Source organism: Phacochoerus africanus, chromosome 15 (assembly GCF_016906955.1).
Source record: "Phacochoerus africanus isolate WHEZ1 chromosome 15, ROS_Pafr_v1, whole genome shotgun sequence".
Taxonomy (NCBI): domain Eukaryota; kingdom Metazoa; phylum Chordata; class Mammalia; order Artiodactyla; family Suidae; genus Phacochoerus; species Phacochoerus africanus.
The window spans coordinates 100,614,664-100,630,170 of record NC_062558.1 but is presented as its reverse complement, the minus strand read 5'-3'; the positions used below and the strand labels follow the sequence as shown (position 1 = coordinate 100,630,170).

General features: G+C 36.0%; 1 protein-coding gene across 1 annotated transcript in view; it reads right to left on the bottom strand.

The window, feature by feature from the left end:
• The window catches only part of PTEN (phosphatase and tensin homolog), a 93,819-nt gene that overhangs the window by 31,649 nt on the left and 46,663 nt on the right, over nt 1-15,507 (bottom strand). The window contains exons 3-4 of the mRNA XM_047759412.1: nt 8,110-8,154; nt 1,105-1,148 (exon numbers count right to left, since the gene is read on the bottom strand). Of these exons, the coding sequence (XP_047615368.1) occupies nt 1,105-1,148; nt 8,110-8,154 (89 nt within the window). The remainder of the gene's footprint in view (nt 1-1,104; nt 1,149-8,109; nt 8,155-15,507) is intronic.

The window sequence follows — 15,507 nt, the reverse complement described above, 5'->3', positions numbered from 1 at the left end:
TCAATCGGTAGCTCATGGTACCCAATTCTCTTTTTGATTTCATTGGCACCTTGTCCAAGCTTCTCGATTCTCTGGGTCTTTCATGGTGCAAAGGGTCCCCACAAATACAAATGAAAATTGTTGTGGGCTCTGAGACAGAATTTACTATACCTGGAGAAGAACTCATTTAAAGCAGCTCCTCCTCTCATCTATTGGGCTCCTCTTATCCATATTTTATTACACCTTTTCCACCATTTAGGTCATGTTCCTCAATAGAGTTAAGTTTTTCTGCTTTCTTTCTACCTGTAATCTCTTACTATTTACACCAAATGCCTCAAACTATAGATATAACCCTCTCCTTATTCTACTGTTGGTCTAAGAACTTCTCCCTATTTTTAGTCTACTCTAAATTTTAGTCTTCCTTGTACTACTACCAGCAGGTTTATATGATATTTGTTCCCAAAACCACAATAGTAAAATTTTTCAAATTTTCTAGGACTATCTTTAAAAAAAGTTTATTTGTTACTTTATGGACAAACCTGAGGCATATCGAAGTTCCTGGGCCAGGAATTGAATCTGAGCTGCAGCTGTGACCTACACCAGAGCTGTGGCAACACCAGATCCTTTAACCCACTGCACTGGGCTAGGGACTGAACCCACACCTAGGCAGTGACCCAAGATGCTGCAATTAGATTCTTTTTTTTTTTTTGTCTTTTTGCTATTTCTTTGGGCCGCTCCCACGGCATGTGGAGGTTCCCAGGCAGGGGTCGAATCGGAGCTGTAGCCACTGGCCTACACCACAGCCACAGCAATGCAGGATCCGAGCCGTGTCTGCAACCTACACCAGAGCTCACGGCAACGCTGGATCATTAACCCACTGAGCAAGGGCAGGGATCGAACCCGCAACCTCATGGTTCCTAGTCAGATTTGTTAACCACTGCGCCACGACGGGAACTCCTGCAATTAGATTCTTAACCCACTGTGCCACAGCAGGAACTCCCTCTAAGACCATCTTTAAGATAAATATCTCACTTGATAATTGAGATTATTCATTATTGCAATGACAGCAAGATTGAGACTACTGGCCTCAAGTTATCTAACATAAAAGAGTGTATTTATACCTACCTCTGCAGTTAAATTTGGCGGTATCATAATGTCTTTCAGCACATCTAAAAGAAAAGTTTAAATGGGATAAAAAGTTATTTTCTTCACTTGAGGAAAAAAAAAGGTATAACAGTAACAAACATTTTATGGACCTTTATAGAATACTGGGCATTATGTTCAATGTCTTAATTCTTTTAATTCTAAGAATCCTATGAAGTAGATACTGTTATTATCCACATTTTACAATTAAGGAAATAGAAGCTTAAAATGTTAAATGTATGCAATCATAGTTTATACGTTTGCTCACAAAAGTGTGATGTCACTAATACATAACACTACAAATTCAGCTATATCTTTACTTTCACATTTCTTTATGAAAACTGTACATGCTAATGAACTTTTTGATTTCACAAGTATGTGTAAACAACTAGTTTCAATTTTATCTTTGCTTCATAACTGAGCATATACAGTTTTATCAAACTATTATTTTATTTATTTTAATATTTATTTATTTATTTATTTCGCTTTTTAGGGCCGCACCCACGGTATATGGAGGTTTCCAGGCTAGGGGTCAAATCAGAGCTACAGCTGCCAGCCTACGCCACAGCCACGGAAACACAGGATCCAAGCCGTGTCTGTGACCTACACCACAGCTCAGAGCAACACCAGATCCTTAACCCACAAGCAAGGCCAGGGATCAAACCTGCAACCTCATGGTACCTAGTTGATTCTTTTCGATGCACCATGACGGGTACTCCATCAAACTATTATTTTAAAAGACATCTGTTAAAGATAGTAAAATTACAAAGGCAAAGGAGAAGTAAAGAAACTAAATGGTGCTAATCTACTCAAACACAACACCTACTAAAAATTTTTAAGCCAGATCTTTCTCTCTTTAGAAAGCTAAAGGTTTTCAATAATCTCTCAGGTTATAAGTTTTAATTAAAGTCTGAGCATAATGAAAGAGTAATAAGTAAAATCAATGCAGAACAGAAACACACCGATTTAGCATTACTTACAGCCTACTAAAATTTGGCTTTTTAGTAGTAGCCACACATTTATTACTATGTACTGGCTGACTCATGATTAATAAGCCACACTGACAAACATTAATAGGCTCAGAAAGGGATCCCATACATTAGTTTGTGGTCAGCAGCATCCTGGTAACTCCAACTAATAACCAAACCAGATATTTTTTAAATTATTTAAAATAAAAACTTAGCATTTTTAAACAAAGGCCACAGTCTTTTAATCTGCCATTTCAAAATCCCTAAATTCTGAAACATCTAAGATTTTCTCTTAACTTTATGGCAAACTCAAATGCAGCAGAACTTGATCTGAGTTTGAGAATGCATGTAGTCCTTACTGAAGAGGAATACACTTAAAGTCAAGAGTGAAACATTTATTTTAGGTACAATTCCAAAACCCACTTGAGTGTTATGTAATTAAAAAATATATATGCTTCCATGTCACCTTTCTGAAAACTGAAAAATTCTGAATGCTGAAGTACTACTACCCCAGAGTTTCACAGAAGCAATTATGGGCCTGTATTTTACATTTAGAAATCCTAAAAATATCTGTAGAGTTTCTCTATTTTAAATAGTTTTTTGACTCAAATCCTCATGGTTGAACTAGTAAACTGTAATCCACTAATTTCTAACAGCTAAGACCTGAAACAAATCAATTCTCATAATACTGCTGAAAACAAAGCTTTTCCATTTTAGTATTTAGTATATACTAAATATTTAATATATTTAGTAAATAGTATATCTTTAATATATAATTTAGTACACCGAGTTTTTCTAGAAAGAAAATTTAATAATGACATATGCATATATTTGTATCCTTACTAAATATACTCACTAAAATTAAAAGGAAAAAAAAGAAAAAAAAAAAGGAGTTCCCATTATGGTTCAACAGTTAACAAGCCCAACTAATATCCATGAGGACAGGGGTTTGATCCCTAGCCTCGCTTAGTGGGTTAAGGATCCACCGTTGCTGTAATCTGTGGTGTAGATCACAGACAAGGCTCGGATCCTGCATTGCTGTGGCTATGGTGTAGGCCAGCAGCTACAGGTCTGATCAACCCCTAGCCTGGGTACCTCCATATGCCATGGGAGTGGCCCAAAAAAGATGAAAAAAAAAAGAGAGAGAGACAAGTAGGAAGATGAGAACTGACCAAGAAAATAGTCATATTTTACACTTTCTTTGGTACAGATTAAAGAAGAGATATGGTCAGTAGTGAAGAATCCATAACAGAATATTTTATAAGGAATCATGTAATGGTAAGGCTTAGAAGGTGATGGGGAGGCATATGCTAGGAAATAATTCTAAGAAACTGGTCTCATGACAGCACAATGAAAACAAACATATTGAATTTCATGAAGCTTCATTCTCTAATATCCCCATATTTTTCAGCAGCTCAAAATGCTTGGCTTGATGAACACTGCTTAAGACTACCTTCATACATTGACTCTCAAATATTATTAAGAGGAAAAGATGCAGGGAAAGTGAAAATAATGAGCTACTAATTGTCTACTAGATGTGCACCCCTTACAAAGAAGATTCCATATTTTTAAATTAACCTGAATAACTACATAATAGTTAATATTTCCTCCATTTTATATATGAGAAAGCTAAAATTTAGAAGAGTACTACAAAACTCACCCCAACTACAATATAAATGTAAGAGCAAGGACTCAAGCCAGTTTGACTTTGATTACAAGTCAAACTTTTTCCAGTGTTGTTCCACACTCTCACTTAAAACAAAAACAAAACAATAACAAATTTTAGTGAAAGTCAGGCTTCCTACAAGAGCAGTTCAACAAACAATGATAATGGAAACGTAAAAAAGCTGTGAAATTGACAAGTATGGATAAGGAGTACGTGAGAGCATATACTGGGCCTAGTACTGATGAAAGTGATCTGAGGAACAGTTGGTAGGGTAAGAAAGGAGACTCTTAATTAAAACCTCCTCCAAGGAGTTCCTGTCGTGGCTCAGCTGTTAAGGAACCTGACTGGCATCCATGAAGATGCAGGTTCAATCCCTGGCCTTGCTCGTGAGTTAAGGATCTGGCCTTGCTGTGAGCTGTGGTGTAGGTCACAGACACGGCTCGGATCCTGTGTTGCTATGGCTGTGGCATAGGCTGGCAGCTACAGCTCCAATTAGACCCCTAACCTGAGAACCTACATATGCTGCAGGTGTGGCCCTAAAAAAGAAAGACCAAAAAAAAAAAAAAAAAAATCAAATCAAGAAAACAAACCTCCAATAAATGTACCTAAACACATACACACACACAGTTCCCTATAAATTTTTTGTGGTATGTTGTGGTAAGACAAGTCTCTCAACAAACCAAAACTGAAGATACATGAATGGCACATGGGATCTGACTAAGACAAGTGTTAGGTAGATCTAACCATTTATACTACTTATAACTAAAACTCAAAAGATATTTTTTTTATTACCATCTCATATTGGCTTATATGAGACAAGAGAAATGAAGATGCACTGTACAAGAGCTTTTATGAAGCAGAAGGCAGAAAGTGAAGAAAAGGATAAGATTCGTAGGAAGAGCTTCCAGAGAAGTGAGACTTGACATAGAATCAGCTAGGCAAGTAGGTCTCTTCTTTTTTCTCTTCAAGGGGGCTATCTCTACCTCACAAAAGAAAACTTAAACTAAAAATAACAACAGTTACAGGTTTTCCACAAAATGATAGAGTTGTATGTCTAATAAAATACACAACGAAATACAGTAAATCTTGTATTTTATTTTTTATTTTTTTGGCCTTACCCAAGACATGTGGCAGTTTCTGGGACAAGGACTGAACTCACATCACAACAGATCCTTAACCTGCTGAGCCACTGGGGAGCTCATTTTTTCCCTTTTTTTTGAAGTAATTTTTTTTTAATTAAGATCCTCAAAAGCAAGAACTATATTATGTTTCTATACCCTATCTCCACAATCCTTCCCTAACCTCCACAAAAAGATTATAGAGGAACATACAAAAATGAAATACACACACTTGCACAAAAACTGATTAATGCACTAAGTAATTTATCAAGTATACCTGAGTTTGGTTAATGACATGAAGCTAATGGTGTCCTTTCTTAAAATAATTAACTGAATGCCTGATAATATAGCAATATAAACAGAAACAGCCAATCATCAGAAGGTCCACATTAAGAATGCTTCTTCACCCACATGTCAGTGTTGCCATAAAAAGTTTAATATGCTATTAAATACAGGTATGTCTAGTGCAAATATTTTAAGATCTTTCCATTTATATCTGTTTGCAAAGACATACATCACATGTAATGAATATCCTAAAAATAAAAGAAAATAGAAACATCTGGAGTTCCCTGGTGGCCTAGTGGTTAAGGACCTGGCATTGTCACTGCTGTGGTGCAGGTTCCATCGCTGCCCCGGGAACTTACACATGCCACAGGTACAGCCAAAAAAAAAAAAAAAGGAAACATTTGCTATTCATCAGACTCACTTACCCAGAGCCAGAAATATAAACAAGGGTAGAAAGGTAAAGAAGACTCAAGAGTGACATCAGAAACAATATGCTATAACTTGGTAGTTCTAAATCTTCTGAGGTAAGTAAAAATTGGGGAGGTTAAAACAAACAAGCAAACAAAAAACCAGAAAGGGAATACTGGCATCAACAGTGGATGGTCTGCTACCATATGTACCTGTGTGACCTTGTTCAACTCACTTAACTTCTCTAGGCCTCGAATTCCCCATCTGTAAAATGAGAGGACTGGACTAAATGATCTGTCTGGTATTTCCAGTTCTGAAAGTCTATGATTCCATTAAGTGGATGGGTGTATAAGGGAGTTAAAAATATGTGCACCAAAAGTCACTCTCAAATAATAATGAAATAATTCATCAACTTGGGAGTCCAATGTTTGCACATACAAAAACAAAACAGGTAATCAACTTTCCAGGCTAGATCCCAGTGCCAACTTTAACCATAATAACACAAGTGACCAGCAACACTGACAGTACAAACCTAAGTCCTAAATTCTGGGAGCAGGAAGCCACTGAATACAGGAATGAAAAGAATTTCCTTTCCTTTCATTGGTTATAATGTTAAACTCAAAGTTTTGAAAAAGGCAAAATCTGTCTTTAATGTCTTTCTACCTTCCTTCTGGGACTCTCTAAATGCCCAATCCTGAGTCTAACCCTGAAGTGACTCATTTATAGTAGACTCTAGTTTTTGACAGTTCACGTCCTGTTTTGCTTTTTAACTTCTGAATCCATTTGTTCAAAATTACAAAACTTTGTGGTTTTTATTTTCCTCCACAGGAGCATTTTGGCACCTGCAATAAGGGTACCAGAAAAGAGGAAAAAAGATGATTTGTAAACTGGGCCCCACCTAAATTTAAATTTCTGCAGCACCTTTTACTTTCTTTCATCTTGTTACATATTACCACTACACTCTCCATATACACCATAATCTGACCATAATGGATTATTTGCTATATTCTAAACACTACTATGCCAACAAGCTTCTCGCATACCATTCTCTCTGCCTGCAATGCCATTTCGCTTCCTCCTAAGCCTGCAGGTCAACCTCTACAGCTGTTTTTCACCCCAGCTCAAACATGATTTTCTTTAGAAACCTTTCCTATAGAGGACAATCACTATTTTCACTGTTTGCTAAAGCTCTCTTCTATACAACAGCTATTCTATAATACTTTGTCTACCTTTCACATTAGACTATAATCACCTGAGGGCTGGAACTATATCTTATTCACCTCTACACTAACAAAATGTTTTAGAATGTCTAACATGTAGCAAGCACTCAATAAATGTTTTGCTTCTTCATGATTCTAGGTAATCAGTGACAAGTCACTAGGAGAAACAATACTAATATATCTACTTCACTCCGAGGTCTTATCAGAGCAGAAAGATCACTAAATTAAAGACTAAAAAGCAACATCCCATGAGTTCCCACTATGGCACGGTGGGTTAAGAATTTGACTGTAGTAGCTAGGGTCACTTTGGAGAAGTGGGATTGATCCCTGCCTGGCATAGTGGGTTAAGGGATCCCATGTGTCGCACCAGTGGCTCAGATTCAATCCCTGGCCCAGGAACTTCCATGTGCTGTGAGTGCGGCTTTAAAAAAAAAAAAAAAAAAAAAGACAACATCTCATGAGCCAATAAAACACAGAGAATCTTTCATCCTTTTTGGCGAAAATGTGAAAGCCCACTAAAGACAGAATCTTGTTCTTACATTTGATAAATAAACTTTACAAAACTGTAACAGTGAATTAGTATACATAACTTTAGATTAAAATTTTTCCTGTTGCATAACTTATACTATCTAATAAAAGCCATATAGAAACATATTTCATGTATCATTTTTTAAAATTAGAAAATAGTCAATATTTTGGGAAGCAAAAAATGGTCAAGAGCACAATGGTAAGATATTCTCTTCACATTTTTCTTTCCTTTAAAAAAAAAAAAACTCTCATAAAGTCAAAGGAAAAAAGGAAAGGTTAAAGATAAAGTTAGAGAGCTGTATCAAGCAGCAATCCTCACATCTCTTCCCCCCCCAATTCAACAATTTTAGGTAACTTATTTATGTTACATACAGTTAGAGAATACCCTAATAGCTGTTTCAATCAATTGACCTAGAGACACAGAATAAACAAAATTATATCCACTCTAGACACATCCCTCCATGGAAGATAGCATTAATGCTTTAACAGAAGCTCTTCTGTGAATTACACTTCAAGTTACCACATGGTTATGGCCTCAAAGATGGGCTAGATGCCAAGTCATTTAAAGCAGATCAAGTAACATGAATCTGTGCCAACACTGTTTTACCTCATCACTACACTTTCGAAACGACCTAACAATGCTCTCAATCAAACTTCTTGAACTAATTGTTTTAGGAATACAATTATATTAAAATATACCTTTAACTTTACCTCATTCTAACAAGAAAATAACTTTCACTTAATAGTTATTTTAGAAGAAATTTGTAAGCATACAAATAAGAAAACATACTTACAGATTGTATATCTTGTAATGGTTTTTATGCTTTGAATCCAAAAACCTTAAAACAAAACAAACAAAAAGCCACCATTAACAAAAATAAGCTAACGCTTGAAATTACATTAATACTACTGAGAAAACGAAAAGACATTCTATTTTTCCCAACCTCAAATATCATTTAAGAAAAATAAATAGACTCCAATAAATATTCCCTCCATGGGTTTAAACTCGTTATCAGTTCTTTCTTAAATAATTATTACATTACACAGACTTATACAATCTGAAGTAAAGCAAAAGGTTTTCATAAAATGAATATTTTCATAATCTTCTCTTTTCAGCCTAACATAATGGGTTGAGTATTAAGAAATAACTTCTTTAAAAAGCAGCATTAGCATTTAGCTCAAGTTTCCCTAGCTTGCACAGTTTTGTGAGAGCCACATGTAATCAAGTAATCTTAAAAATAACCCTGAAATTTCAGTCATCACTTTCTTTCAAATTAAAAGATACTAGATATCTGAAAGATGCAAGTAATAACTATTAGCTCTACACAAAGTTTACCAACATTTTCACATCCATATTCTCATTTGATACTTGCAAACATCTGAAAGGTAGAGCTTATTTACATTTTTCAGATGATGGAAGTAAGTATCAAAGAAATTATAGCACTTGCCTAAGGTCATACAGCTAATATGTCAAAGAATTAAGACCAAAGACCTCTGCCTCAACAATTATTCAAGAAACTAAACAACAACAATTATAGCCAACACTTACTATATGCCAGACACTATTTTAAGTACTTTATGCATATAAATTTGTTTAATCCTGTGAGGTAGGTAATAAAGGAGTTAGAAAAGTATAAGGCTGAATGAATAGAATAGATTTTTTTAAAAAGGAAAACAGAAGAGAAGATTTTAAAAGGTCTAAAGTCTCGGACATTCAACATATGAACAGGCATTCTAGAAAAAACAGAAAATGCAGGAAAAGAAATCCAAGACATTAATTCAAGAAAAACATCCAACTGAAGGTCATGAATTTCCAAACTCAAATGAGTATTCAGTAAAAATTATTAAAACAGACACAAATAAATGCATACATATCTTAGTGAATATTACAGAGATAAATATAAGACCCTAAAGAGGCTGAGAGGAAAGGAGTTTCATAAAAAGCATCTGCAATCAGCATCATCATCCTTTTTAAAGGCAACACTAGCAGCTAGAAAACAATTGAGCAAAACCTTCTGACTTAGAAGGAAAATTATCCCCAGCTTAGAATTCCATACATGAGAGACTATAAAACAAATGTGAATATATAATAAAGGCATTTTTAAATAAGCACAGTCTTATAATTTTGCTTCCCATATATTCTCTCCAGAAGTCACTCATATATTATCTCAGGAAGTGTTCTACCAAAGCAAGGGTGGGAAACCATGAAAAAAGATGACAAGCTCCAGAAACTGGAGAATCCCCAGAATGAACAGTGAAGGAACATCTTGAGTAGACAGTCATATAGCAAGCCTACAGAAAAATTAATCCAGATTAGGGCAGATCAGAAGGTTCCTGGAGAAGATGAAGCTGATGTAATACCAAATGTGCTCAAACATGTCCAAAGATTATACAACTAGTGGCAAGTTTAGGGATGAATTAAAGTTAAGAACATAGAAAACAAGTGAGAGAAAATTGTAAATTCAGGGAAAACAAAATGTGCAGGAAAAACTAATTATAATATACTACGTCATTTAACTATGAATGCATTTATCTAGTTATAACGACAAAAATCCAATACTGGGGAGTTTCCATTGTGGCTCAGTGGTAACAAACCCAACTAGCATCCATGAGGATGCAGGTTTGATTCCTGGCCTCACTCAGTGGGTTAAGGGACCCAGCATTGCTGTGAGCTGTGGTAGGTTGCAGATGTAGCTTGGATACCGCATTTCTGCAGCTGTGGCGCAGGCGGGCAACTGTAGCTCCGATCTACCCCTAGCTTGGGAACTTCTATATGCCACAGGTATAGCCCTAAAAAGGAAAAAAAAAAAAAAAGGAAAAAAAAGTCCAATATTAATATAACCAAAATTATAACATAACTACTTGGAAGAATGGGAGAATAAAATATGTGTGTGGTTGGTCTGGTGGGGGAGGAGTCCATAGAGTTGAATATGAAAAATCTTACACAGCATATAAGAAGTATCCATAACTTTATCACTAATTGTCACACTATAGTGTTGAAGATATCAAAATATTATTTACAATCAACAAAGCAAGGAGTTCCCGTCGTGGCGCAGTGGTTAACGAATCTGACTAGGAACCATGAGGTTGAGGGTTTGATCCCTGCCCTTGCTCAGTAGGTTAACGATCCGGCATTGCAGTGGGCTGCGGTGTAGGTCGCAGAGGAGGCTCAGATTCCGCGTTGCTGTGGCTCTGGCATAGGCTGGCAGCTACAGCTCCAGTTAGACCCCTAGCCTGGGAACCTCCATATGCCGCAGGAGCGGCCCAAGAAATGGCAAAAAGACAAAAAAAAAAAAAAAAACAAACAAAAAAACAAAGCAAAATTAACAGTCATTAGACCTGCCAATAGGTTTTATTTAATGTGTTAATAACTATCATTACATAGATGTTTTAAAATATTTTATAACAATTACAATAAAAATTAATTTAATAGGCATATTTATAATCTTATAAATCTTATTTTATGTATTTAAAATCATTCTAAGGGTTCATAGGAGTTCCCTTGTGGTGCAGCAGGTTAAGGATCTGACATTGTCATTGAAGTGGCCCAGGTCACTGCTATGGCACAGGTTTGATCCCTGGCCCAAGAATTTCTACATGCTGAAGGCATAGGCAAAAAAAGAAAAAGAAAGGGTTAATAAGCTTCACCAGATTGTCAAAAATGTACATGGCATAAAATTAAGAAGTCTTGCCATGGGGCAGAGGGAAACAAAATTAATCTTTTTTTTTAAATTGTGGTAGGCGTTGTTGTTAAACCGTATAGAACTATTTGGTTTAATATTTCATGTGTACAACTATTTAAAGTAAATGTTTAAGGTATGTGTAACTTTTCATAATTCTTTGTTTTAACCCACTACTCCAACCAACCCAAGAAGCACTAATTATGCCAATAAGACTTCTATTGAACTATGAATATACTACAGGAAAAAGTGGTATGTTATAGACCCTTACAGTCCTGCCTCTTTTATCTTCATTTTCTATATTTCTGTACCTTTCTAAATTTGTACTTTTAGATTTTTTCTTTAAATTCAGTTAAAATTTACATACAGTGAAATACACAGATTTAGGAGTACAATTCTGTGAGTTTTGTAATAACCACTCCAAACAAGATAGATTATACTTTTACCACTCCAGAAAATTCCCTCATGCCCATCTGCAGTCAAGCCCTACCAAGCTCTCAGGCAGTTTCTCCCATTACCATATATTAGTTTGGCCTTGTTCTTTAACTTCATAGAAATGTGATCATGCAATAGCCTTTTTTTTTTTTGGTCTTTTTAGGGCAGCAGGTGTGACATATGGAAGTTTCCAGGCTAGGGGGCGAATCGGGAGCTGTAGCTGCCAGCCTACATCACAGCCACAGCAATGGGGTATTCAGGCCGTATCTTCAACCAATGCCACAGCTCACAGCAACACCAGGTCCTCAGCCCACTGAGCGAGGGCAGGGATCAAACCAGTGTCCTCATGGACACCAGTCAGGTTTGTTACGCTGAGCCACGAGGGGAATGCCTAGGCATTCTTTTTTAACTACCTTCTTTCATGCATTTTATAGGAGTCTTCTATATATTCTGGGTACAAGTCCTTTGTCAGATATTTGCTCCTTATGTACGACTTGCCTTTTCATTTCCTTAATAATCTTCTTTGATAATCAAAACTTCAAATTTTGATAAAATCTATCAAAAATTTCCTTTGTTTAAAACTTTGTATCCTCCCTGAATACTTTTCTCTACACTTAAAAGAGTTCTTAAAGAGCTCACAAAGACATTCTCTGTATTTTCTTCTAGAAGCTTTACACATACTTTTAACTTTTCTCTGTTTCTGTTTTAATTTGGTTGGAAGTTTAAATAAATGCCAGGGGTACTAGAATAACCAAATATGGACAGCTGATTTGAAGGAGAGTAGCTACAAAATTTAGTAAACAACAACTCACTGCTACCTGCCCTACCTTCCACTACAGCTTTCTTTTGAGATCAAATGAATAAGAAAAAATGATCTACATGAGTTCCCTGGTGGCCTAATGGGTTAAGTATTCAGCATTATCACTAATTGTGAGTCAGGTCACTACTATGGCATGGGTTTGATCCCTGGCCCAGGGATTTCCACATGCCATATGTGTGGCCAAATTAAAAAAAAAAAAAATCTACACATACAATTTTCTCATAGAGAGCCTACAGTTAAAGTGTTAGCAAGGGGGAAAAAACGTGTTTTGAAGGACTCACAGTTCATTTTTAGTTCATTCTGAGTCTGAATTAATCCCACTGCCCATTGCCAGGGAACCTTATTCACATGTGGCAGCCCTGTGTACACTTAAATTAGAGTCTAAAGGATTGAAAGTATGTGTATGTGGTTACACATACCTATCAATGGTCACAGTGGTTATCTTGGGTTTTCAGGGGGAAATGGAGGTTTTCATGATTTACTTTCAAGATTTCTAAAGTTTTGTTCTTAAAACATAAGCATATACTACTTTCAAAAGAAAAAAGTTTTGTCCTACTGTATTTTCCAAAAAAAAGATTTGATGAAGTTATATCACACTATGTTTTATCTCCAAAAAGTGGGGTTCATGAAAGTCCAAGTTCTTTGGAATAGTATTTTTTGTAGTTCTCATAAGGTTTATATATATAAATATATTTTCTTTTTAGGGCATGGCCCGTGGTATATAAAGGTTCCCAGGCTAGGGGTCGAATTGAAGCTGTAGCCATTGGCCTACACCACAGTCACAGCAATGCCAGATCGAAGCCACGCCTGCGACCTACACCACAGCTCACAGCAACACTGGTTCCTTAACCAGTTGAGCGAGGCCAGGGATAGAACCTGTATCCTCATGGATGCTAGTCAGATTAGTTTCCACTGAGCCACAATGGAAACTCCAAGATTAATATTTTCATATACTATTTTTGAAGCACAAAAATCAAGGACCAAGTTTGTTTGTTTTTTTGTTTTTTGGTTTTTTTACTGTGACAATAGTCTTCCTTGAGAAGTAATTAATTTTAATTAGATTCATGCAATTCCTATTTATAACGACTCAAAGTTTTTCTTAATTATATTTTCATTCAAACTGAGCCTGTCCTGAGGACATATATATGTAGAGAGGCACACATTGTATGCCAAACTCACAAATCTGACATCAGTTGAGAAATCCTGATTGACCAACAAAACAGAAACAATTCATTAAATTGCTGGTAATATCTTATCTTTCTAAATACCTCCTAGAGGCTCCAGCCTTTCTAAAAAGTGTATTCTTTAATTTCATCAATACATTTCTTACATTACTTTAGCTAGGTGTCTATAACATACATGCAAAGTCAGCTTTTATTCTCTTTTAACTTTCAAGTATTATGTATTATGGACACAACTGTTAAGAATTTCTGCTTTCCAACCTTTTATTTTCCCACATCCCATTCAGGAAGTAATAAAGACTTAATAAATACCCTCATTTGACTCCCTATAACATGCATTTAAAAACAAAAACACTTTGGTTCTAGAAAAGAAAACTGTCTAATAGGATAACCATTAAATATTCCACAAAATAATACTGATTGAGCTAGTAAAACAGAAATACATTAGAGATGGTAAACAGGGATCAAACTGATGGTGGCTTGTTGAGGCGCAATATTAATGCTATTGAAACAATGTCCAGGTTGAATACATGGAAAGAATGTCATGATTGATTGATTACCAATGCCTGCCATTAGTAAGAGAGAGAGACAGAATAAAAATTTTCCACTCTATTTGCAGAATATTAATACAAATTTATGGGAAAAATTCAGTAAAAAGCAAAATTTGAACATTATAAATTATTATATAGTAGCAATGTTATTATAATCAGATTAAAGTTCTATTTTGAATAGGCCTTAAATAACTTGTCTTAAAAACCTTTTTTTATAGTGACATACAATATAAAGGGGCCCTTCTCTTAAAAATTTTTCTGACACTATCATGTATATACTTTTGGCCACTATAGTGTAGTTATGTGATACAGTAGTTTTCTTCCTGCTGTAAACTGTAAAACTGGGCAAAATGTATAAGGGAACCATTCTTAAGCATTGAACAAAAGGCAGCATGAGCTGCCTTAAAAGAAATATGAGGTAGTCCCACAGCAGCTTTGTTTTCAGAAACAAGGGGTTCACTGAGATAAACAGGTGGAGATTGGGGTTCTGGGTGGTAAAGCAATTAGTTTGTGGAACAGGTTAGTAGAAAAAGAAGGAGGAACAGGTGGAGGGTCTTTAAAGTCTGCACTGAAGTCCACCTTAAGTCCTTGGCCAGGAGTTGGGCTACATATGTGCAGTATTTGCAAGTAAAATGAAGGTGACACCAAAAGATAACACAGCACTTGGAGAGGAGTTCTGGTCAAGCCAGAGTGGAGAGACCTCACTAAGGACCCCAGGCATTCAGCTGAAACCTCAGAAAGGCCTTAAGAGTAAGGACCATGACCTTGAAGCAAGAGACAAAACTGAAATAGGCCCACTTTAACCAAGAACACCAAGCCTAGCAATACCAGATTAACCATTAATTTAAATGGTTGGCAAAATGAAACTCAGCACACTTAAAGTAACAATTCAGATTCCCTACAACTTATCACCTATAACATTCACCACACAATTAAACTTACTAGACAAAAAAGCAGGAAAAAAATGACCTATGACCAAGGGAAAAGAAAAGAAAAGCAGTCAATAGAAACCAACTCCAAGATGAACAGAGATGTGGGAATTAGCAGACATGGCCCTCCCCCCCAGCCCCCGCCCCCAGAGGCAGACTTTAAAAGCAGCTGTTGTAAACACATATGAGAATGTCAAGGCGAATTATTATAGTAAGGAAAAAGATGAAAAATCTCGGCAAAGACACAGAAACTATAAAAGACAGAAATTCTAGGTTTTAAAAGTACAATATCTGAAAAAAAAATTTACTTGCATGGTCTTAACAGACGACTGGAGACAGCAGAAGAAAGATGCGCCAGATTATATTTTGTAAGAACGACTACATCTCCCATCCCACAGGCCCTTGATCCAAAATAACTGTAACACTGCTCCCATCAAGGGTGGAATATATCGTCCATCCCCCTTGAACCTGGGGCACACCTTTGTGATTGCCTCAACCAAAAGAACATAGATAGAAGTGACATTAAGCTGTTTTTAATGCTAGATCATAAAAATGCCATCCACTTCCACCTTAGGATTTTGGATATTCACTCTTGG